Source organism: Ambystoma mexicanum, chromosome 2q, assembly GCF_040938575.1.
Source record: "Ambystoma mexicanum isolate Mex_15411 chromosome 2q, UKY_AmexF1_1, whole genome shotgun sequence".
NCBI lineage: Eukaryota > Metazoa > Chordata > Amphibia > Caudata > Ambystomatidae > Ambystoma > Ambystoma mexicanum.
Window position 1 is genome coordinate 56,153,609 of NC_090924.1, and position 26,598 is coordinate 56,180,206.

General features: G+C 44.8%; 1 protein-coding gene across 1 annotated transcript in view; it reads right to left on the reverse strand.

The window, feature by feature from the left end:
* The window catches only part of LOC138569129 (enoyl-CoA delta isomerase 1, mitochondrial-like), a 216,450-nt gene that overhangs the window by 189,180 nt on the left and 672 nt on the right, over positions 1 to 26,598 (reverse strand). Inside the window, exon 2 of the mRNA XM_069646813.1 lies at positions 10,610 to 10,720. Within this exon, the coding sequence (XP_069502914.1) occupies positions 10,610 to 10,720 (111 nt within the window). The remainder of the gene's footprint in view (positions 1 to 10,609; positions 10,721 to 26,598) is intronic.

A 26,598-nucleotide genomic window follows, 5' to 3' on the forward strand; every position in this document is an offset into this window, starting at 1 on the left:
TCTCGGCATCTTCACCATCTCCTGCTCGTAAGCCTTCGGAAGCGTCTCTGGGCCATCCAGCAGACTGACCAGCCTGACCGCCGCCAGGTTGTGTAGTATTTCGAGTCCTTGTCACTCTCACACGATTCGTACACTTGGCGTTCCCAGGTCTGAAGTGAGTAGTGTACATTTGGCTCAGATACACACGGCCGCTCCGTTGCCCTGCTGTGGTAAAAAACTGTGCGGGTTCACTTCGTTTGGGACGTCTTTTACTCAACTCTGCTGCTGCAGACTCAACACGACGACGAGACGTCCCCTGCTCTCCTGAACCTGCCAGCGACTGAAACTGACACGGAGAAGCCTGGGTCTGCTTGCATCGGGGACCGGTGAGTAGCATAGCTAGGAACTGGTCGCCCTCCTGCAGGAGCCCATAGCTTTTCCCCGCTGTGTCAAAACAGCACGCCTTTCTGTACTCGCGCTCTGCTTCTGCCCACAGTGGAGGCTGCGCTTGAGTCGCGGAACTCTGTTCTTCTTCATTTGTGCACTAAACTGAACTGCCCGATTCCCCTCGAAGAGACTCCCCTTTTTGCCCGTTGGCACCAGCGTGTGCAGGTACTTTTGAGCACAAGGCTCCACTCTTCGTAGGGCTCGGACTTCCTTTTAGTTGGGTGCCTCTGAAGGCGGACTGGGTCTAAGCATTATTTCGCACTGCCTGTTTTCCTTCCCTTTTAGGTGAACTACACATTTCGTGCATCTAACGCTTGAGACTTATTTGTATTTGTATATATATTGTATTGGTATGGTATGTGTTGGTTTACTAGAGTTGTATTGTGATTTCTCGCTACGGTCATTGTTTTAAAGGCCTTGGAATAAATGTGTATATATTTTTAATATAGCACCTGTTTGGAGTAGTTTGTAAGTTTCCTTGCTTTGTGTGCTCATTGCGGGCTTTCAGTCACCCTCACCCCTCTTGAGACCTAGTCTTGACCGCCGCGATCGCTACCCTGATTGGTCTGGCTTGTCCAGAGGTTACCCTGTTCCAAGTAATTAGGTTGGCCTTCTGAACTTCTGCGCCACCAGGACAGAGTTCAGAAATCCGTCTTAACAAAGAGTGATACAGAATTTTGCCACCAGGGATTTCGGGGTTTTCCATAACAGGTGTCTCAAACAGTCCCAAAATATTTAATTTCAGCATCAATGGCATGTGGCGAGGAACACCCAACAATGATGGCACAAAATGAAACCATTAGTGGTGGTGCTGCAATCAGAAAGGAATGTAGTGGAGAATTGCAGAACCAATAGTCCATCAGAAAAGTGGGTAGCAACAAGCCAGTTTGCAGGGGGGGGGAAATCAAATGTTGAGTGTGTGTGCAATATGGTATCAATGCTCATGTCAATGGAGAGCCATGATTTAGATTTGCTGAACTATTGCCCAAAAAATCTCATACAAAAGAACCTCATACAAAGTCTGCCCTTATCGCCCCAACTTAATAGCCGGATGCTATGTCATATTAGTTAAATTTAGAATGTGTTCTCTGCAATAAAGACCTATATTAGTAACCATTTCGCCAAAACCTTCTGTGTATGTTGTATAAAATAAAGTTCCTACGTTCAATAAAAGGAACTTGTGTTATCTTTTTTACATATCATTGGCTAACATTGTGAATATACTGTGCCCTTTTTATGCATATTCATGAGTAGATGCAAATATTTTGGAGCAGATTCTTCTATGGGCGAACTGAACTACTTTCTGAGGTGAAAGGTGTTCATGAGCACAGCTGTTTTCTGCTCTGCCTTTCTCCAAAGGGTGGATCAGAAACATATACTAGAGGCTTGTGGGTACTGCATAAAGTCTTTGTGCAAGTGAAAAAGTATCAAATGTCCCGGATAAACACTGTGGGGGGCAAGGAGGGTGCGTCTTTCACTAAAAGGAACTTGTGTTGTCTCTTTACATATCAAGGTGATGGATCCACCACATGCCTCCCGATTTCAAAAGGAATTAATAATCTGAGATTATATTTGATTTCTTTCTTCTCGCTGTTGTGTTGTATGTTATGGGAGCGCTCCGAGACCTAAGGGTGTATTAGCGCAATATAAACGTTCTATAGAATAGAATACAGAGGCTGTGCCAAAAATGGACAGGTCATGATTAGTTACATGGCACTGCAGTGACCATCAGCTCAGAGGCTGTGGCATAGCTGTTTTTGAGAAGTACATTTTGATCCGATGCATTAAACCTGCCTTGTTTTCTGTGTTCACACTAGTGATGCCATAGGTCTAGATCAATCACTGTGTGTTCTACCATTCTCAGATAGAGAATGAGAAGAAGTGAGAACGGTATGCTACAGAGGTGCACACTCTATTCTTCCCTGATGTGGGAGGTCATTTTTCTAGGCACAGGGAAATTACCATTACGGCACTCGATGTGTATGACCAGGTAAAGGTCAAGACTGGGTCTAAGCAGGCAGATCCTGGTTTTTGGGCGCATATACCAATTCAATATCCTAGTTGGAACTTACTGACTTCATGTAGAATATTTGTATTTGACCTAAACAGCTACAATGTATGTGAGAGCAATATTACAGCACACCACTATGGGATAGGAAAAGATCAGATGACAAAACAGTGTCATCTATGCTTTGTGTTTTCATTCACTATATATGGCCTCTGAAAAACATGTTCCGCCATACTTCCGATTCACTGTCCATTAATGCCTGTAAAATATGGCACAGGTTTTAGAATATTCCATTGGCTTGTTGTATAAAATGTCATTCAGTATCAAACGTGTGTAAAACGTTATGTAATTGTGAGGAAGTTCATTTTGAGACTGTGCCAAAAATATTGAGACCTATATGCAAACTTTTCGAATGGGCGAGTTCAACAATCCAATTCCAAATCTTCCTTGTCAATGTCAGACATTACACCATTACACCATCCCAAGACCCAGTGCGGTTTAGTAGTCAAAAAGGAATTATTTTGCGTATGAGGTGCTTGGGTATCCAACGTTGTGGAGGAGCATAAAGAAAGTTGGAATAGCAAAGCTTTTATTATTTTATTTAATGGGGATTGTGAAGCACATGTCCCTTGGGTGAGGACTCAGCAAATAAGGTACTGCGAGGGGTCAGAAATGTGAGGCAGACAACTTGGTAAAGGTTTTTCCTAAGATGCCATTTTATTTTTTATTCACTCAAAAAAGGTTTTACAAACGCCTCACTATCTCCTACCCAAAGAGGATTTCCCTGCCTATCAAAATAAACTAAAGGAAACCCTCTAACAAAAGGGAATCTTTCCTGCACACTTACAAAAGGTAATATATGGCAATTCAAATATAACAAATAACTTACGATCAACAAACCTAAAAACTGTAGCTGCTTCTAACCTGGGTTGGATCACCTTCCCCAGATTCAAAGCAGGACTTTCAATCAAAAGTTGAATTAGGAAAGTTCCTCCTGTTTGTAACCAAGTTCTGATTATAAAGTTCTACTTGCTACAAAAGTCTCACTTGAACTTTATGCAACATTTCAACTAGACGACAAGTCTATCTCTCCAATTATAGCAAAAAGAGTTCAACACAACTACTTGGGAAACAAAACAGTTCCACAATTCATCTGCATCAACAACAATGTTTTGTCAGGATGATTCCACAATTGTTCATGAAACACTTTAGTGGTCTTGCCACTTCTTCACAAACTTAACCACAACATATTACTTCAATGATTTCTTCCTGGTCCACTAACCTGCCAGGACTACCACTACAAAGTCCCTATCCTGGTATACTTGCCTGCCAGGACAAAATGCTCCCAACACTACTACAAGTACTTCTGTGCAAGAGTTTACAGCTAAGAGTTTGGTAAAGTCTTTTGACTTTCAACAACAAAATGTACTACTTCTTCTAGGATGACAGGATACACAGTGGTGCGGTTTCATCATGATTGCTACATGCAATGCAGGTTATGCTCCGCTCGCCCTGAATGCTTTCTATCAGAAGACCTTCTTTCATGCCACTCCCGTTTTTTCACTTTTGCATCAAACAAATACGGACAATGGCCCTGATTACAAGATTGCCGGTGGCAGCCTACCAGCAACCTTGGCTTACCGTTTCCACCTCCCGGTAATAGCAGGATATTACGGGCGGCGGAGGAATGGTAAGACCATTCCCGTGGAGTCCCATAAAACGAAACGGGAACAAAGAAGCACTGGTAACAGTGATTCAGTGAATTATCAGGCTTTTGGGATCTGAACTACAAGCAGGTCAGGCCTGTCGGTAGTTCACAGCCCCCCAACGGCACTGCGAGTGAGCCGGTCCAGAAAAGGTGGCAGTAACATTATTGCCACCATATTTCCAAACCGGCTCACTCTCAATTACGGCCAATGTGTGTCGTCACACTTTCTCTTCGTGGTAGTAGACAATGCTTGTTGAGGTCCTTTTCAACTATTGCCTCGTCCTCACTCTGGCAACAAGGTCTATAATTTGATTGCTTCAGTATTGCCCCCCTCTTGGCTTTGGCAATAACGTTGACCTTTATATTTACAATTATAACCTTTTCTTGGTCTGTTCACAACATTCTTATTATGCCACTTCAATCAGTTTGGTATTCAAAATTACTATTAGTGGCCAGCGGTCAATTCCTGAGCGTACTGGGGTTACCCAACAGTGGTGAACTCACTGGCTGTTGCATACGCACCTGCTCGCTCCACTCCTCCTGCATGGCAAACTGCTTCAGTTTGCTTCCCGCGGCTCATGCCTGTTGGGGGAACAAGTCTTCCTTGCTCCTGAAACACTCAGGGCTCGTCTGCCACCAGAGCACAGCTTACAATAAGGAGAGCCCCACTCTCCCTGTGAGAAAGCTTTTCACAACAACGCTTCCCGCTGCACAACCTCTGCATTGAAGGCCATTAAAGTTAAATGGTTCAATTCTACAATAAGCCAACAACCTTGCAGGGTCTCTAGGGAAGGGGTTCTCCCAGTCCTCCTGACCCGATTCCCCCCTCATGTGATTCTCCCGCAGAACACCACCCGCCAGGGTGAGGAGTCGTCTACTGTTCCCTGGCCACACGAGAAGGGCCCCAGGTCTGGTTTTCTAGGATAATCATCTCCGATTCATCACGGTACACATTGTAATGGAAGAGGGGCAAGGAGGTAATGCATGATCGAGTGAACATGCTAAACCTGTTGCACCTCACTGTCTAGTACTGTACGGTCTTCCGCAAAAAGGTTTATCCACTCACATTTTTACTGTATTTTAAAGCACAGGGCCTGCTCTTTCTGTTCACAAAGGTCATTTTAGGGAAAGGGGTTTTTCGGTAGGGGAAGACCAACACAAGGCAGCAAGCCTGCATATTTAACATAAGCAACAGGTTGCACTGTGTACAATTTATAATTTTCTTCTGCATATCATGAATAACATTCTGCAAACCGTGTTTATTTAACTCAGAAACAGTGGTAACACTCAGATGAGGTACTTTCGTCTCAATTCAATATTTTAGTAACTATTGTTCATTAGATGGAGAAAACAAAAAGTACAGTAACAAATTATCAAAGTAGTTTATTATGCGATTTGTGTAATTGACAAGTCAAATCTACCCAACAGGTTAAGTGGTGAAATAAAACATTCACACATTTTCCTTGCAGTTAAGGAGGTGGAAGAACAAAATGGTCAAGCTAAGATAATATCACCAAGCTAAAATGCATCCCTCAGAACAAAAGTCTATGATCATGTGCTACTCATTCAATAATGTGGTTCCCAAACTGGTTCAAATATCACTCACTGAATACAACAAGAGAGTCTGCAGTGAAGCCTGGGTAAGCAAATCATTAAAACATAACCCTATAAAGTTGCTTCAGACATAATAGTGACCATTGCTCTGACAGATCAAACTAACAGGTTCCTTAGATCTACTATGGAAAAAACACTTATTATAGTCTGTATTCAGGTACGGGTCCAATTTTAAATTGAATATTGAAATGTCACATGGTGCTCTATAGACTTGAAAAAAGGAAGAATGTGCCCGTTTATCTCCCCACCCCAAAATGGGGCACTGTTGTGTACGCTCATGACATGGCAGATGCTTCAACAAAAAGCCATTGAAACTCTCAATGGTTCTTGCAGCAATGTGGGCAAGCAGTGCTGAAGTCACGCAGGTGCAGCCAGGAATCAATTTGTATATCAGTTTGAGGACGGTGGAAGCATCAATTCTTCGCTGCAAATCAATTCAGCAGACACCAGTTGTCGACTCCTACCTTTGTTCCTTTTGAAGGATGAAATCATTTGAACGAAACACTATTCACTTACTTTTTATTAGTATCCACATTATAAAATATTTTTAAAAACGTACAAGTTGTCTTTGAGTCCATCGCTGGGCTAAAGCAGGTGCTGGCATTTTGCGGTTGGGAGAAGATGTTACATTGGAGAAAAGGTAGAGTTATTTATATGCTGGGGGGGTCTTTGGAATTCTATGCAAGAAAATAACTAAATACGAAAGCCACGAGGGAGTGGAGAATGAATTGATAATACAAAAAAATGCAACGGCTAGTGTGATTGAGATTGTGCTTATTTAAGCACAAGAAAAAAGAACTAGAAAAATATGTATTTTAATTAATTAGTGACAGTCTTGAGAGCCAGAGAGAAACTACAGAAAATGAACAAGATAGCCAGTGTGCAAGCACATAAATATAATGTTGCCCCATCAATTCAGTCAACATTGCCATCATTGAGCTTTTCTTTATAAAAAATGATTGTTTAAAAAAAATATATGTAATAGTAAACAGTTGATTAGACATAGCATAGCTTGCAGCCAAGTAGCCCTTCGTCTAGTGGGAAATGCAAGGGGTTAGTAATGCGAGGCGGACAACTGATTGTAGTTCTATCAGTATTTGGCATTTTATTGCTAAAAGAAAATGCAAAAGAAATCTAACTAGGCCTACTCTACCTGGGAGTCCCCTACCTATTCTAGGTTCGAAGGAAAAATCTCCTAGCATACATTATCTGTCCCTCACACTACAAAACATTAAAACTAAAATCATAAACATAAATAAATGATTACCAAATTACAGATCCCTTTCCCAGGAATGGTCAAAGTCAATCTTTAACAAAGAAAAATAAAGTCTGGAGCCATTTCCTGAACGTTCCATAAGAAACAAAAGTTAATTCAAACAAAAATCCACTGGTACCAGTTCTTTTCTCAGTTTGTTTAAAAGTTCCCTTTTGAAATGTACACAAAGAAAACAAATGGTAATCCTGGATAACATCCTTCCAGGAGAAGCTTAAAGTTCAAAACAAAAGTAACACTTCAACATATGTCCTTTTTGTAACTTCTGCAGCATCTTTGGTATATCTTGTCAGGGCTTCTTCTAAAGGCGGGTGCTTTCCTCTTGGCAACTCCCTTCTGCTAACGGCACTGTGAAAGCAGGCTCCCTTGCTTCCCAGTGTACTACTGCTTCAACCACCTTCAATATAATGTGCTCATACAATATTATAGACAACCACAGTTCTTTCAGTTCTACTGCCGCTTGGTATTTTGAGGATGCATTAGAAAAAGTAAAGGAAAGACGCTTCGACCTAGGTAGGCAAGGCACTCTTCCTTCCTTTGCCACTAGAAAAGGGCAGACTCTTTGCCTCTTCTGTCTGTCTTACAGCTACCACTAGAATCTGCCTTGCTTCTAGACCCCTTCTTTCTCTCAGCTTCAACAGTCTCAGCTCTACAGATTGTTGATTAGTTCTTTTAACAAGCACCAAGATACCTTCCCCAGCTTTATGTGCACCTTCTTATTTCCAGTAGTTAACCCCAAAGCTGTATCGCCACAATTCCAGCGTTGGATAACCTGGTCACCCTTTTATCCAAGGACTCTGGATTTATAACAGCTTCAAAACATCAGCGTTTACATTTTAATTGGGCTGGTTTCACCTTAGAAAGGATACGTCTATCTTGTGACTTAAGTAATGTGTACAAAGTATTTTTTCTGAATACTACAAAAGTCAAACGAATGCAAGCACATGATCAATCTAATGAGGAACTTCAGATCAATTATGCATGTTCCCTTTTATTCATACAGTGTTCTACTTTACCATGGATAGGGAAACCATTTCTTACACGCAACCTTTCTGTGATGTTCGTATTCATTTAACAATTCGGGAAAGTCAGCTGCTATTTCTGAAGTGATTACAGATAACATTCTCCCTCTTAATAGGAGACACCGGACCACTCTGGTAATTATTTTAATACAACAGTGGAAATATAAAGGTTTTCTTTCTACGCAAGCACTTTAACTTATGCCAAATAAGCGTGTGATACAATTCCCTTTGTTGTGAAGACTTCCTACTTCCACACACAACTTTACTCGCGCTCACTTCAACGTAAGTGTTAATTTAGCTGGCTACAGCTACCGACAAGGGGTTTCTTGTGATTTAGAGTACAGAGCTTCACTCACCGGCTGCAAAGTCACCACGGTTGCATGCTGCTTCCACTTCCCAACTTTCTGCTTCTACTGCTGCAGGCACTCTTGGGGCCCACACCTCTCTGCAGTACGGGTGTCTCAGATTTGGCCTCGACCACGGAGAGTCTCCCTTTCTCCTAGCTGCTCTTCTCTCGTCCCGGCATCCCTTCTTTGGTCACACTTCCTAGTGAACTGCCAGCCCCGTGCTCTGCTTCTTCTGCGACTACTGCCGACCTTCCATCTCCTGCTTCAGCTTTTTTCTGCTGCTCCTTCCTGCTCCAGCCTTTTATGCCTCTCTGGTGGGGCAATTGGTTTCAGGTGCAGGCCCCTAGCGTTAATTGCCCGTTAGACCTACTTGCCTGACCTATACTTCTACATGCCTCCTCAGCCCTCTTCTTCGTCAAAGTCTGAGTGATACTGAGACATGTAATCTATTTGAAAGGAAATCCAGGTTATCCCCTTTTTTTAGTTGGCAAAATGCTATCAGAAAGGCAGGGATACAGGGGAAGTTAAAAGGGGTTCCTCCCAGTCATCCTGGTCCAATCCCTCACCTCTGCCCCTCATGTGATCCTGCCGCAGTACACCACTCCCACAGTCTGGTTCAGAGAGCGCCTTCCTTCCCCAAGCTACATGAGAAGGGTCCCGGACCAGGTTCCTGGGGGGAAATACCATCAGATTCTCCACAGACACCTTGAACATTCCTCATCTTTCCCATTGCATGCTAGGACTTGTCGTTTAGTTTTTCCTTTATAAATATTGGCCCACAAGTCTGAGCACTCAAATAAAAAATAAAACAAATCAGGAGTGACTCAAGGCGTCACTACACGGAGCTACTCATGCATGTAATAAATACTAACAAATCATACATGCCCCTTGTGAAGTGGTGGCACAAGAGGCTTCCTGTGCTAAACTGGTTTTGTTACAATCTCCTACAGATACGGTCTGCTGACTCGTTTGTGTCCCTGTCTTGCTGCATCAGCTAACAGATTTGTTGAGCACCGTTTGGTGACACTGCTTCCCAATGGCCAACTGCTGTCAGTGGGTATCACTACATATTATCCTCACCAAAAATATCGGCATATATATGGACGTCAGGAACGGCCATAGGTGATATTTTTGGGGGGAATAATTGTGGGGGGTTTTGGGAGCAGGGTTGTTCCCCGCAGGTTCCATGCCTTAATATCGCCGTAAAAAAAAGGGTTAACAACACATGGAACCCTCAGTGTTGAGATGGACTCTCGAGCGCCTGTCTGCCCCCACATAGTTACCATTATTTACAGCAACAGGGGTCTAAATCCACTGTGAAATGCAGATGAACAATTGGTCATCATTAAAAGAGAATAACAGAAAAATATATGACCCCAGGCAGTCAGAGTTGCCAATGAGAAATGTCTGTCATCCCTTGGTTTTGCAGATTACTCAATTTTGCTCTTGCTTGGAATTGCCACGTTTAGTTCCACCATGACCGATATCTGAAGTATAAAACAATTAACTCAGACATTGCCACAAACACACCAGACTTGATTCAATGAAACTTCGCTTTTCATAGTAACATGGTTACATACTAGAAAGGATGATCTAAAAATGATGTCCTGATCACCATCCAGGTGCTTCTTAAATGGGTGTACATCACACAATTACGTTAATACAAATCCTTCAATTAAATGAATATCTGCGGCTTTCTTGATTTTTGAAATCACATTACTGACAGATTTGGAGATGAAGAAAAAAAGGCCATGTTGCTATGCATTACTAGGGATAGCGTCTTCTGCATTTGTCTGGCAACACAGGATTGTGTATATATGCTTGCAGTAGGCTTGTCTCCAGGGGCCGAAGGCATCACCAGCAAGGGTGTTTGCTCCAGTTTGTGCCGTCAGAATAAGAAGTTAGCTCACTCATGTTTAACAAGATGGATGTGGCAAACAAGGTTAAGTGATGCCCAGTAGAAAAAGAAGGAAAAAAAAGAAAGGAAAAAAACTCCATGCATCACTATGACGAGCAGATGTACGGATGGTGCAAGATGAAAGTGCAGGGGTTGACAATTCCTCTTAATTGCCAAAAATGAATTACTACTCACAATTGACTAGTGGCAAGTGAACATTTTGTGGTCGCCTCCTTATGGAAAATGTTACAAACATTTTCCTCAATTCAGATTGACACACAACATACATTTAAGGATGGAGGAGTCGGACTTACCTGTATTGCTATCCATCTCAACTGAAATCTTGCTGTAATTAATCATTCTTCTTTGGGTGGATACTAGGCATAAAGCCTCCGCGAATAGGCCTCTGCGTTTATGAAGAGTACCTGTGCCAAACACAAGACAAATGTCAAGTGCGAATGAACACATAACTCGTTCCAAGTCGCTTCCATACATACGTCTTCCCAAAACACTATTAAACACTACTACAAATTTTGCACTGGCCAGATTGACATTGGTGAGTAAGAAGTGGACTGCTGTCTGCATGTGTAGAATTGAGGTGGCAAGTGAATTTGTATGTCTAGCAAGTAGCTTTCAGCTAGAAATCTTTACCCCTAAAGGCCCTATGCGAGTGCCGCACATGTGAAGAGAACCAGAGTGAATGGCAAGTTCTGCATCTTCAAAACATTCAGTCTGTACATAGGAGTATGTGGCTCTTTAAAACCTCTCTATTGGATCAGCGCTGTATGAAAATAACGAAAAGGGCCTGATTAAGTGGGTGGCGTTAAAGGTAAAACATGCAGTACGAGCAAATACTGGATGATTTGCACTACTGTACAAGTCAGTCCTTTGCAGATGGTTGGACACGGCTTGACCATACTCAATTCTATCTCAAGGAGTTTTATACTTCTACTCTTATCAAGGTCAGTGTGATGCTTTTCCTTATACACCCCAAATGTTAATTCATCAGTTAGTTAACACAATTAAAATGTTATATTTTAGGGAAACAGGATGTCCCACACCTAACGAAGAAAGAATATACACAACGGAACGCGTGGTGCAATAGCGGAGTATCTCTCCAGACAAGATCAATCTGTTGATCACAATAATCTATGGGAATCTCTGCAACTATTGGACAACCAGTGTATTTTGTGTTCTTATTACACATATAGAAAGTCTATGTACATCATCAATAGTTTTCTTAACCTTTCATAAGTTGACTTCATTATTTGTTTTTGACTTGGTTGAATTTTGATCTGTTTAAATCCACTTTGAAAATCTGTACGATTAATCACGATTTACTTCTTTAAAGTATTCTTGCACTAACTGAAATTGTACATACAGATAACATTTAAGTTCACAGAACATCTGGTAACTGTATGGAGTTTTGTTGGGAGTTTTTAGCTCCATAAGAGTGCACAGGAATTTCGGGGTGTTAGTTTATCAAACCATTTTTGTACAGTCATATTTAGTGTCTCACTAGCCATGAGCACATACCTGTAGCAATAGCAGTATATATTTATATATTTCTTAAACTCATTTTTCAAAGAGTATTTCACTTAAAGTATTTAAAACTGGTGTGTCTCCCTCCAGATACTAACTTAAATATTAAGCAGATCTTTATAGGATGGGCGTCTTTCACAAATGTCTAGTGATCGCTTTCCCAGTGGTCAGGCCTCCGGGTCTCAGCCATGACTTTTCCAAAGTCCCATAGGAGTTACTCACTCCTCTTTCCAGCATGTAGCATACCGTCCTTCTGAATCACTGGAGCCTACGTGCAGGCTTTCAGGGTCCAGTTTCCCAAGACCAAACCAGTCCATGTTCGGCAGACCTCTCTTGGGTGGTGTTCAGTCATTAATTCGAAAACAAAAAGGATAGAATGCAATACATTTGAGTCTTAAGGACTGAAGAAAAAAAAGACCGAATACCTTTTTTTAAATGTCTTTTTTTTTGGTTTTGGTATAGGTAAAAATAATGGTTTTTGGACAAAAAATGGGGGTTGGGTGGGGCCCAAAAAAAGGGGCATCTTTTTTTTCCAGTCCTTTTGACTAGTATTGTTATTTGAACCTTTGTATTCGAATCTTTGACCATAAACCCTCTGGGGTCTCTTAGAGATTGTGCATGGGTCAGCCAGGAAAGAGGCAAAAAGGACCAATGCCTAATAGCCTTCCTTCCTAACTCTTTTCGTCCAACCCGCGATCTTAACACTGTCCCTAACTTCACCAACCATCACTGGAGCCTCTTCCCACCTGTTAAACTGAACTAGTGTCTGATCTGGCCCTCTGGAACCTCCGGCTTCTAGCTGACTAGACTGCTCTGGCTTCTTGCATCCCTTTTCAAAATCCTGATCTCTTGTCTCTATTGCTTTCTTCTTTCTCTTCCAATACTCATCAACCCCATGGCAATCTTCTCCACTATGCTCATCTGAAGACATATTGCGTTACAAACTCCTTACTACCAACCTTGACCATTTGTCCCAACCTTCTAGTCCACTCCGGAGTCTTACTTCCTCCCTCCCTCCAGCCTTCTGATGTTATTCCTTCCTTCAAGTCCACTCATCCTTTTAGTCCATTCAATGTTTTATTTCTTCGCTCCTTCCATGTGTTATGGTCTCTTCCTGCTACTACACACCTGGATTTACTTCCTCCTTTTCCATTGTTCCAACTACTGCCTTCCGCTACACTGCTGGTTTTGCTTCGTTCCTCGGCTGCTATTACTAATTGTGCCTCCACTCCAAGTTTAACTTCCTCCCTGTTATCCTATCATACTAACTTCCATTCCTGGTTTTACTTCATCCCTCCTTTCTCTCACTTTCACATATCACCACTTTTTTGTCTTCTGTAGAGAACCTCCTGCTCTCTATGCTCTCCTGCTGCCACTTCGCCAGTCCTCCTCTGCAGCCCACTTTTTTCCTTTCCTCTACAGCAGTCTTCCATCTCCACAGAAGTCGACTGCTCCACTCAACCACCACGCTGAACAGAGCGTCTCAGCAGATCCAGTTCAGGTTTTGTTTCCGAGAGGCGTTGTGGCAAGTGTCCCCCCCCCCCACCCAATTACTGGTTTGGCTAGGTACACTGCTACCAGAGTCTTCAGGCTCATGCTCACTAGACTAAGTTCCAAGTAGGGGACATCACAACACTGAATGTGCAAATGACATGCAACGCCAACCTGGCCATCACATACGACTCTTCAAGGTTTTGTTGGTCGGTACATGACTCTGGTACTGGTCCACAGTACCCCTCTGCGTACGTGGACACACACGGAGGGCAAAGGACATGGCTCCCAGGTAAGCACAACATGGGTGCTGTGTCCCACTCCAAAGAAGGTCTGTTCATACAGGGCCTAAAGCAGCCATGCACAGCCTCAAACTTACAACCAAGTCATCTCACATCCCACAGCAATGCTCAGTGGACCCAGCCATGCATACACTACATCCCTGTATGTGGCAGGTTAACAAAATACATGCATTGAGTAATACCTCCACATCCTTACTGGGGATGCATGTTATCCACTGCTGCCATGGCTACCGACCCCATAACAAAACCCCCAGAGACCAGCAGGGAGGCACTATAATGTGGAACACGTTGGAACACGCTGCATCACAGATCAGTTGTTCGGACTATTGAAAGCTAAGTTCTGGTGCCTACAGAGGACTGGTGGAGCACTGATGTATACCACCAAGTCTTGCGAGTCCAGGCTACCCCACCCTGGCACAGTGAGGTACGGAATAGGAACAAGAGTGGGGCAGGAATACAGATTACTCTGTCGTTACTGATCAGGTAGTGGTCAAGAACTGGTAAAAAAAAGTATTCATAATTCAACAATACACCAATATTAAAATACCTACAATAACCATTGCTAGTGAGTTCCAAAAGACTCTGGAAGTGTGCTGATAATTAGTACAGCACAAGTCAACTACTAACCCCACCACTCGTCTTTTTCTGCTTCTTTTTGCATAACTGAGACTGAACTCACTAGCAATGCTGTTATACACAATTGTATGTATTATTTTAATATTGTTGAAATATGAATACTTTGTTTTACCAGTTCTTGACCACTACCTGATCAGTAACGACGGAGTAACCTGTATTTCTGTCCCACTGTTGTTCCCTACTTCACAGTGTGTCGAAGAGTGGGGTAGCCTGGACACACCAGCATTTTCTCTAATTGGCCAGTCCCTCAGGAGTACGCTCCCTCCCCCCCGCATCCCTCCTATAACAACAAAACAAAAAAAAAAAGAGGGTTCTTACCCATATTATCTACGTACCACCAAGTCTGGCCACTCATCATAGCATGTTGCATGTGCCACTATATGTGCTTACGATAATACGCCAATGGCCCAGAAAGTAGTCATTCCACAAGACAGTGAGGGCAATAAGAAGCAGGCCCAGACTGCATGGAATGTGCAGGAAGGGCAGATCACAAGACAGCGTTAAGGGGCTTCATTTTTCTGTGTTTATATGCGAATCGACACTGATCAAAAAAGTGGGTATACTGTATTTGAACTGTGCAGTATCAGGCAGCGTGAACAGGTAGGAATTCACAACCTGGTGTGAAGCACGATTAAATGAAATATGCACACGTATGCCGTTTGTATCTCAACATCCTTTATTAAAACACAATCCCACTGTTATCACTCCCCTCCCTAACACACTCCTCCCCATCCCCCTCCTAACACCACTCAACCTCACCCCTCGCCAACACGCTGCTCAACTTCCCCCCCCTCTACAATGCACACCTCTCACCTCCCCAACACACCCATCAACTTCCTCCCTCCCCAACACTGATTAACAAGAAGCAACTATCCTCATTTGCACCTCTGTTTCAGCCCCTCGCCAGGTGGGCTTCGTGTTCGGAGGCTCGATTGTCTCCTAAACCTACAGGATGGACTGCTGAGGACAGATTCATGTGTGGCTTCCACAAGAGGTGGATAAAGTAGGAGTTGGCCAAGGATGGCAATTAGATCAGTGTTCTATTCACACTAAAATACCAGACATCCGTGCAAGGTCCTGGTTGGTGGGCTCAGTGCTCTCCTTCATGCAATGGCTCTGAAGGATAACAGGACTCGCCATGCTGTCCGATTTCCCACACAGACATTTTCTGTCCTGTTTTCTTCCCATGAAAATCTATGGCTTTTTGGATGTCTTGGAGGACATGAAGGTATTCATTTGACAAGTCTTGCTGCAGTAGTCTGGTCTCCATCTCTGACATTGCATGACTGCCTGGAGTTGGGCCTTAACTATCTCCTGTTGGCCCGAGTTTTTTATAATGACAAGTAGGCTGCATGGGTTTCAGGTGCAGACAGGGTTAGAGGAACTGCTTGTTTTTAAATATTGGCGGGCCCATGTTTCACAACAGTGTCCCCCTGGTCATCTGAGATTTCAGTGGCCGCTCCAGCAGCTGGCAGAGCTGCACAGTGAAGTGTCTGTGTCCTCTTTCACCCTGGTCATCCTAAAGGTCTGGTAAGCGCTTACATGGTTTGGCGCTCCCACTTTCGCTTTCCCCACACCTTGCCTTGCTCCCTAGCCCGTGCGGCTCTCCCAATCCCCGATTGCGTGGTTCCACGCTACTCCCACCTCGCGTGTCCTCGTTCTTCCTCGTGCTCCCTGACCGCATGCTCCACCCATTGCCTCGTGCTGCCTTAGTGGTCCCTCGCAATCCTTGATTGCGTGGTTCCTCTCTTCCTTATCGCGTGTCCTCGCAACTTCCTTGCTTTCCCTGCCTTGTGCTGCCCGTCTGTCCCTCGCATTCCTTGACTGCGTGGTTCCTCGCAACTCCCTTAGCGTGTGTCTCGGAGCTTCCTCGCGTGCCCTGCGCATGACCTCCGGCTGACTAGTGTGGCTCCTCGAAAAGCTTGACCGCATGGTTCCTTGTAACTCCTTTACCGCGTGTCTCGGTACTCCTTGTGTTTCCCTGACCATGTGTTCTGCAAACTTTCTGCGCCCCCCCGCCTCTGGTGCCCCCCCCGCCCTGCTCCCATACACCCTCTGCTCTGCCTGGTGTGCCCCGTTCACTGTTTGCCCCACTGACCCGTTCTGCCTTTCATTGTCTTTCTTGGGTCATCACTCTTCATTGTGTTTTTTCCCCCCCTAACCTATTACGCAATCACTGCCTGCATTTCCTCCTTGTATTCCTCCATCATCTAGGTCCGCCTGTACAGATTCTCCTGTTTGTAGTCACCTCACCGACTGCCCCGTCAGTAATTGTACTACTGTTCCATTGCACCCTTCCTTCCTCCAGGTTCTAATTTGCCTACTACTTGTCCTCGTCTCCTTGGTTTTTGTCCTCTTAGCAAATCGCTCACTTAGCAAACTGTTCCACTATTGTCCCTGTTGGGTTTGATTTTTGTCCTCTTAGCAAATCTTCAGTTAGCATACTGTTCTACTATTGTCCGAGCTATTGTACTGTTCAATTGTCTACCACTGTCCTGTCCCTCTATGTCTCGTCTGCTTGCACCCCACCCCGAGTCATACCCTAGTGTCTTGACCAGCCCACCCCGTCCCTCCATCTCTTCTCTCCCCACCTACTCTAAGGTACGTGCTCTCTATCTTTTCTAACTGCTTCTCTATCAACTATCCTGCTCTCCTCACTAAATCTGGTAGGAAGAAGTTTATAAAGGACATCCTGTCTCCAACCCATGCCTCTCTATCGCTGACACCTATACCAGTGCTGCCTCTAGACAAACTCTCACCGACATCTTTTTTGTCATTCCCTCCCCAGACCTATGGACTCTTCATATAGTATCTGTACTTTCTCCTCTCTCTTCTTCTCCCATTAATGGTTGAAACCGGTGGGAGGTCCTCCTGGCCCCCTTCCACTCCTCTAAAGTCATCATTAATGTGTACCTGAATGGCACTGCCTGGTCCAAGGCCCTCAGGCCAACCTTCTCCTCTTTGATAGACACTTCCCACACCTCATCAATGTCCTGTCTTCTCCTGCTGTCCCCTCTCTTCCCTCCACGGCTTCCTTGTCTCCCCCCGTCTCCACCTTGGCTACCTTGCCCCCTTCCTCTTCTGTCCTCCTGGGGCTTCTCCTACACCTCCGCAGGGCGTACCTCTGATTTGTACCCCTCTACGGAAGTCTTTCAAGGATGGCAACCTTCTCCATATTGCCACTCTCAACCCTCGCTCAGCTGTCAAACACTCCTCTGACATCTGCCACCTCCTGGAAGAATTTGACCTTGGTGTCCTCGGTCTCTTCGAGACATGGCTCACGGCCAGCTCCGTCACGAGCTGTGATACTCTCCTCCTTGATGGCTACAAGATCCTCTGCGTGCTCAGGGCAAACCGTACGACACGGGGTGTAGCTCTCATCTTCATGGAGTGGATTCCTGCCTCCGTCATTCCTACGCAGGGCAACTGCTCTTTTGAATGCCTTGTCTGCGGGCACCCTACTCCTCTCCTGCCCGTCCCTTACGGTGGCTACAATCTATCGGCCACCTGGTCAGACCACTCCTGCTCCAGCCTGGCCTCCACCACTCAACTCCTCCTTCTTGGAGACTAACATCCACCTGATGCTTCTGGTCCTTTGTGACCCCTGCAACTCTCTCTATCCTCCCCTCTGGCCTGACTCACTCTGCAGGGCACACTCTGGATGTTCGGATCTCTTCAGACCTTCCCCTTTACATCCCTCTCACCACTTCTCTCCTGGAGTGATCACTTTCTCCTTCCTCCCATCTCAACCTCTCTACCCCTCAGGCCAAGCCAACTCCAGCAATGCCACCTGCCTTCTCGGTTATATGACCTATGAAGCATGCGTCTTTCCCACCCCTTCTTCCCCCTTCGGCTGACTCGCAACCTGACACAGCCCGTTCCATGCACCGCTCTGCTATATCTGATACTCTTGATGTTCTTGCCCCCGTCATGAGGATCCGCTTGAAGCCGAAAGCAGAGTGCAACTCTTGGTACGACTCAGACCTTGTCACCCCTAAATGCAAGTGCAGGGTGGCTGAGAGAAAAGGTGTGCTTCCGGTACATCCTCTGGCAAACTGGCCTGCTCCAAAGGCAATACCGGCTCGCTGTCCACACTAAGAAGAGAGCCCACATCCAAGCCTGCGTCTCTGCAGTATCCCACAACTCGGCCGAACTCTTTAAAATCCAAACAGCGCTGGCTTCACATTTCATCTCTAAAACTCATCTCTCTCCCACTCTCCCCATCTCCCTCCCCCAACCGCCCCACCCCCACTCCCCTTGGCCACACCTCCTCCCTCCTTCTCTGCCTTTCCCCTGTTCTCCCCAGAAGAGGTTTTTAAACAGGTCTGATCTATGAAAGTCTCTTCAAAACAGGTTCTCCCCTGTTCCTCAAAAACCATCAAGGACCACATCGACACCCTGGCTCCTGCTCTGGCTGACTTCTGCAACCATTCCTTCACCACTGGAGTCTTCCCTTCCCCACTTTGTACACCCTCTTCTTAGGAAACCCTCAGCCAACCCCTCCTGCCCGGCTAACTATCACACATTCTCTATCACTCCTTTTCTGGGCAAACCCTTGGAAAAGCTGGCCATCTCCCAGTTTAATCTTCACACTGAATCTGTTGGTTGCCTCCATGACCATCAAGCACAGAAACTGCTCTCCTGAACATCTGTGAAGACCTGCTCTCCAAACTTGATTCTACTATCTTACTTGATCTCTGTTCTGCCTTCGACAAGGTCAAACATGCCATCCTGCTCAACCGTCTCTCTGATAACCTGGTATCACTGTCTCCAGAGCACTGGTTCTCTCTAGGCTGGACTACTGCAACAGCCTCTTTCTAAATCTGCCTGCTTCTACTCTCCGCCCTCTGCAACTCATCCAAAACAAGACTACGAGACTGGCCCTTGGCCTCAAGCCCAGGGATTGTATCTCTCCAGGCCTGAAATCTCTTCACTGGCTCCCAGTGGCTGCAAGGATTAATTTCAAAACCCTCTGCATTGTCCACAAGGCTTTCTGGGGGCTGGGGCCGCAATACCTTCAACTCTCTCTTCGGAAATATCTTCATTCTCGAGCGCTTCGCTCCTCCGCCTCCAACTCCCTTAAGGGTCAGTCGCTTCTCCAAGCAACGAGTTGGTGGTAGATCTCTTTCCTCAGCAGGGGCCTCCCTCTGGAACAGCCTCCCTTCTTCGCTGAAACTTGAGGAGAACCATCTCCCATTCCAGAAGTACCTCAAGACCTTCCTCTATTCCTCACCCCGGCTGAACTCCTGGTTGAAAGTGAAACTGCACTCACACCTGGGTACCCTCTGATCTCGGGCCCTGGTCCCCCTCCCTGCCAGTTGCACTCCTGCACTAGATGCCCCCAGGCAACCTTTGCACTTGGGGTCTGTGTCTGTATCCCCACAGTCCCCTTCCAACACTTGCCACCGGATGTCTGCACTTACCCTTGCCTCCCCTATAACCCTCACACTTTTTCCCCCTCCCCATTCCCTTGCACTTGCACTATCTTAATGTCACCTGGCCTAGTAAGATCGTTGTCCGTCATCCCTTTATCACCCCTACCTTCCCTCGTCGCGCCTTGAAACACTTGTGTATAGGCACATTATAAATGCCTTATCATATACAGGCACAACACGGACAGAAGCTGGCCTTTTGGGTTTTTCTGAGGGACGTGGTCCTTTTTATACAGGCAGCGCCTGTGGTTCACTCTGTGCCGGTTGCTCTACTGGAGGGACTTGTTTGAAATGGATTGTGCCTTGCCCTTTGCTGGTTTGGCTTCTAGGGAAGGAGTTGTTTTTGCAGTTGGTGCGGTGGTGGCGAGGGATGTGGCAGGTGTTTGGGTGTCCACCAGACCTTCTTGGTTAACTGGAGGTGTCCTGTGTGGAAACACAGGACAGACATGTGGTTAGTAACTCTGCCAATGAGCGCACCAGTGATGCATACGTGCTTAGTTGGCCTAGTCATGCCCATCTGCTGTGCATGCATGCCTATCTAGTTGGTAGCGGAGTGCTGCAGGAGTGGTTATATGTGGCAGTGACCGCAGTAAAGACTTTTCAGCTGACATGCCCTTTTCCCAAGAATAAGCTTCACTATTGCAGCCAAGTTTCCCCAGGGCACATCTACGTATCAGTGTCAGTGAGACACCGATGTCTTAGAATTTACTTTCCATCTTTATAGTTTGGAAACTAGGTATTGTGACAGCAACTTGCACCTTATGAGACTCTGGCCTGCCTGTACCTTCGACTGCAGGGTGGTGCTGCCAGCAACGAAGGTCGGTCCACAGCTCAGACATCAGCCTGAATGTTTGCAATACTTGTGGAAGGAGGAAAATGTTGATTTAAGAGACAAGTTCATAACATAAGCAATGCGTTTTCATTGTGTGGTTAAATAGATCTGAAGCATGTTTTATAGTAACATACTGTTCTTTTGCATTGATCACAAGGGAGTCAAACTCACACCGATTGTCACAAAGCAGTCGAATTAGCATACATTTACAAAAAAACAAGACAAATGCTCGCAGTTAGCATACATTTACAAAAATAAAGTCAAATGCTCGCAGTTAGCATACATTTACAAAAATAAAGTCAAATGCTCGCAGTTTAAACCCATGTGAGAGATAACTGCCAACACATCTACTGCGTTTCCTTATGTGTTCCTCCAAGCAATAATGATATTAATAATATGGTACCTACCCCATCATCAAGGCAAAAGGATACTTAAAAGAAAATAGCATGTATTCTAACAAAAACGCAAAGAGAAAGGGTAGGTCTGTGTGTCAATTCCTCCACACGGTACGCCTAGATAGACTACTCGGGCTTGGCCCTGCAGAACGATAAGGCCGGTAGGTGCTGAAAAAGTGTTCGACTGCCATCTACTGGAGGAAAGAGGCTGAGAATTCACAAATAACTGCTTGGCGAGCCTACGTCAACGATACACTAGGGATAACGAAATGTGGAGTATCTGCTTCAATGGGGTGGGGGCTGACAAGGTTCTAAAATCAAAGTTATAAAAATAAAAAAGCAATTAAACAACTAAAAAACTCCTGCAATAAAAAGTACCACAAAAAAAGAATCATGCAGACTGTTGTGAATGCAGCGTTCGAAATGTAGGGGAGCTATTCATCTCCCGCTTGTGGCTGTTGTAGCCTAAGGTGCTCCTGGGCTTGTGTTAAGAGGGGAGACGTGTTAGCTGCAGTAAGGCCAATATTGAGACTGTTTGAATCGTTAGGATGCCACTGGTAGGCATCAAATCTGTTTGACGGTAAAGGATCCCCAAGGGTCCAGTTTGCATTTGAGACGGCAAGACAAGATCTTCCAACAGCAGTTGACTCGGCAGCAAGGTGACTGCTTCTGATAGGCAAGTTGGTGTTCCAGCAGCAAATTTGTTGGGCTTCCAGCAGGCAGAGTCAGCACTTTAGTTGCTCCCTCGAAGGTCGAGCCTGCGGTCGGGTTGAGACCATCTACAGCAATAGGTCAAGCAAGTGTTTGGATCAGTCAAGAAGCAGCGAGCCATTCCAGGTTTACTTGGCATGCCAAAAGCAGCAATGCAGGCCCTTCAGGGTTCAAAAATTTCCAGGAGCTAGGATCTATGTAGCCCCTGGATAGGACCCAGAAGAGCTGGTTAGCTTGACAACAACAGTGACCAGGAGTTGCTTTTGGCTTTTCAAGCCAACTGGTACGACACAAACATACATGTCCGACACTAGTTATGTATTTGGGAATTTACATAAAAGGTACATTTCACAAAGTACATTAGTTAATCTCTAGAAGACATGCAAAGCATAAATGCTAAGATTTACTGGACACAAATTTATAGTTGCTTCTCTTTTGGAAGCTAGATTTTGTGTACTATGTGTCAGGGTCCCGTTCTGATGCAGCAACAGTGGGAAAGAGTAAGCAATGTCATATCACAGAAAGTGATAGCAACAGAGAAAAATGTTGTGGCAGCAAAGAAAAAGTAACAAAGTAATGTAGTACAGATGTATTGGCAGTGTAAATAACTAGTGGCAAAGGTAAATCTAAGTGAGAAGTAGCGGAAAGATTAAATAACTGACAGAAAACTAATGTAAAAGAAAAAAAGGGAAACAATGTAAAGAGAAAGTAAAAAGTGAAGGTATGCAAGCTAATTGGCAAGCGACAGAGCATTCAACAAAAACAGTCAGTACCAAAGTTCAAGAAACAGTAACATAGCAATAGAAAGTAGCTCAACGCGTGCATTTGTGGGTGCATGTCACAGTTTGGGGAAAAAAAGAAGGGTTGGCCAAATTTCAGGCAATTCCATTCATGAGACTTGACCAACAGCTCCTAGGTCATGATAAGTAGCTCATGGTCAAAGAAAGGTCCCGACACCCAGGAGGTACTGCCAGCTCCTGCCATGAATTTCAATGTCTAGACCTGTCCTGTGTTGGTTCAAAGGGCTTTCAACGCAATGTAAATGGCTCGAAGATAGCTAGGAGGAGTGAAATATGATTCTGGCTGCTCTTGCACTTCTGGGAGTCCCAATCCAGGGACTCTAGGACAGAGTAAACCCTTTTGTTTCACTCCCACTGCAGGGAGATTGTCTGGCACCTACAGTGGATCCTTAACCTCAAGTGACCACGAGCATGGTGCCAATGCAGCCAGCAGACTGCCCCAGCAGCAGTTAACCCCACGGTTACCTAGGGATTAAGGTACAAAGTGCTCCTCCTCCTTGCATGACGACTGTCTTCAGCTCTATGGCAGAGGAGTTGGGAATTTACTGTCCCCAACAAAATTCCCAAAGTGAATCCTGCTTCACTTCAAGGTCCAAAGATAAAACCAAAGAATGAGGAAGTGCCCCCCTCTCCTTTTAAAACCAAATTGTCGCACGGGATTACTACTGCAAGGGGACCAATAGAGACTGTTGCAACGTGTGGTCTTTCTGTTAGGACATCACGCCCAGAGTATCTTACCTGCAGGAAATGGAGAGGATAGGTAAAAGGAAAAGAGCCCCAGCAAAAATTACAAAGTGGTACCCTTCTCCAGGCCTACCTTCTCTAAGTCTGGCCCATACCCCTACCTACTAGCTTCAAAAGGGACCACAGTGAACAACTCCCCAGTGTGAGACTAGTTTTGTTATGCAGTTCCCAGCCGACCTCTGGGGGGGAACCGTTATGCCATGGGGGGTGGGGGGGGAGGTTTAACCTTCCTTCCTGCAAGAGAATCAAAAAGACAAAACTCTGGCTATCGTTTCACGCAGTTGTAGAGACAGTTTAGACACCAATAAACACCAGTCCTGTCATAGCTGGCCCTGCACACAGAGCCAACACCGATTTGATATCAAATTGCTGTGACTGTATACCACAACCAGTCATAGCTTATACTTAAAAAACAAGTGTCACAAGACTGGTGGCATACAATTATGCATAGGATTAAAAAGCTACTTTTTCCTGGGGGGGCTTTGTAGCTCAGAAGCTGGCCCAAATATCTTTGAACCTGTCCTGTGCCGCTGAGGAGCTACAGCAGTCAAGAGACTGGTTAAAGCAAAAGGCACAGGCGTGAACTATAATTTTCACATGGATCACTTACTAGTTAGAAGGCCCCCATTATAGAAACAGTATTATCTGCATAATTCTTTGAATGATTTTTTTTTTTAAAGCAAAAGCTGTCCCACCCTTGCAGGGGGCAATCTGTTACAACTGGGACTGGGGCCGACCCAACCTTCATTCATTAATGTTGTCATTTGTATAGCGCCTTTTACCATAATTATGGTCCCAACGCACTGCCCTCGACCGTAGTCCGAAAACGTGGGAGAAATGCGAGGTGCAATTATGCGTGTGTGCATTTCAGCCATTAAAGTTATGTGAGGGTGGTGGTCAAGATCCTGCTAGTCACCCATGTCTGAATGGCGTGTGGATGGGCGCAGCGAAGGTAAACTATGGACTAAAGGGGGAGGATTGTGTTTAAGGAGATAGAGTTATGTGGAAAGCCACAGTTCGAATTAAAAAGGTAGCTTCATTCTTATGGCAGAGGCTTTGCGCAAGAGTGTGTGTTATATCTGAGCGCAGAGTGTTTGTCATAAGCCCGTGCCTTGCGCCAAGTGGCGAAGGTGCGGTGTGCAACAGGAAAAGAATGGGTTAACTGCACAAACAATTTCCAGTCACACTGACTGTGCATAGATTCATTGAGGATGTACCAGCGGCACCTCGACCACAAAGGGCAAGGGGACGGCAACCCACTGGCATTCTTGCCCTTTATGGAGGAGCCAGCCAAGTGAGCGCTCGTGGGCTACCTTAAATTGCCAAAGGGAAACAGTTCCCTTTTCATCTGTTAAAACAGACTTACCTTTACCATCATTTGAAACGGGTGTATGAGTGAAATCTCTTCTCTTAAACCGACTCTTTTTGACTGGCTATTATTTAAAGCTGAGCTGGAAGTGAGGTCTCTTCTGCTAAATACCACCTCGAAATACACATTATTTTAAGCTGGGCTGGGCGCGATATACCTGATTGAGTAACATATTGCAGTCTCTTGCTGAGTGCATAGAGCATTTTTGCAACTGTTGAACAAAAATTCACTCTTTTTAGGATATATGTGATGCAACACTTGTATTGTCTTAAACCTACTCCGAGCATGAATTTCAATTTTTTTTAACCAAATTGTTAAACTATATGTATACTGAAACCAGTTTGCCTGTTGACTCTTATGAGCCACCCCCCCCCACCCCTCTTACTGTATCTGTCCCATTGGTCCCCTTCTCTCCACCCCCAATACGGATTCTAGTGACGCCACTAAAGGGACACTCTGGGTGGCTGATGTAACGCATCTCTGAAGGGAAGAACTGAGTTTTGACTGCGGAGCGTAAAGGGCCAATCATCCGTTTTTTTGCAGGACTGTGCCGAAATGAAAGCTCGGGTCCCGCGTTCAGCAGAACCACTCTCAGGGGCACCAAAAAAGTTCTGCTTTTGCTTCAGGCCTGAGAGAGGGTCTGCAGAACCCACCCTGTCCAGAACTCACACTTTCATGTGAAAGTGGAGCTCCGGCAGCAGAGCGGCTCTTCCCATGTCTGCAACACGTTAACACGTTGCTCTGTATAAATGGAGCCTTACGATGAGAGCAGACACTGATGGGATGGAGGGGGCTATAAGGAGAGGCGTTTGTCCCTCAAGAAACGTCAATGGGGTGATAAGAAATGGGAAAGTAGCAAAATGCTGCATGCTGTGTTAAGTAAACCGATGGGTTTAAACACCAAGTGAGATTAGGCCCACATTAATTAGCCTGGTGCTACTGTGACCCATAACGATGGTGAGAATAAAATGAAAGCCAATATTGCTCAACATAGTTTTATGACTGTATAGTTTAAAGTTAGTTAAGAAAGGCTCGTTTATTATCTATGGTGAGTTGTTTTTAAAGGCATTACTATAAAGAAAGTACGATTTAGGCGCATGACACAAAGCAAAACCTTAATAAATATGTACATCAACTAAACGCAGTGTCAATCTGTTTACATCCAGGTTTCTTCATTTAACCAAAGTGGGTGATCCTGTGCAAATCATTGAATCTCACTGCCTTATATGGAGCTTCCAAGAGTGATTCAGGTCATAGCTTACGTTAATATATCATGCTATTTTTTTTAACCTAGTGCCTATATAGAGTTGCTCGTAAAATAGCGCCATTCATATTTTTCATAGCACCATGTTATTCAACACTGTAATGTCACTTCCCATGGTGCCTCCAAGTATCAAAAGACACTTCTTCCAATTCTCTTTACTGAGAAGTCACTTCTGTTGGGTGTCAATGAATATGAAAACTAGGAGGCTTGCATCTATTGTGCCCCATAGGGCCTGGGCAGAGCTCGAACAGGTGAGTTTCCTGCATGCATAATGTTCCTATAGTTATTGTTTTGTTCTGTGTATGTGTTAAAATGCCATCTACAACTAATGTCATCAATAAAGTTGATGGGGTCGCAATAAATTAGTTATGCAATCAAGCACACTGAAGGTCGCTTCTGATGCGCTACCACGTCCAAAGTGTCCTGCAAAACCCTTTTGTAAAGTTGGCCACCCTTGGTAAGTGGAAATACGTGAAGCCATGAGAGGACTGTCAACACGAGAAGTTTCATTGTGGAGAAATGAAGACATACCGAAAATGTTACTAAATGTGGCTGACGCTGATATCAAATGCTTTCATATAGCACACCAATGTTAAACTACAGCTCTGTGGTGCTGTAGGTGGAGGGAGATGCACAAAAAATGTACACATCTTTCTAGTATATTACAAAACTCTCAAGGCTCCCAGTAACATGCGAAAGCCATCCATACGTTTAATTTTCTTGGAATTGAGTAACATTTACTATCCCCAACAACATTCCCAATTTTGTTGGGGATAGTAAATCTC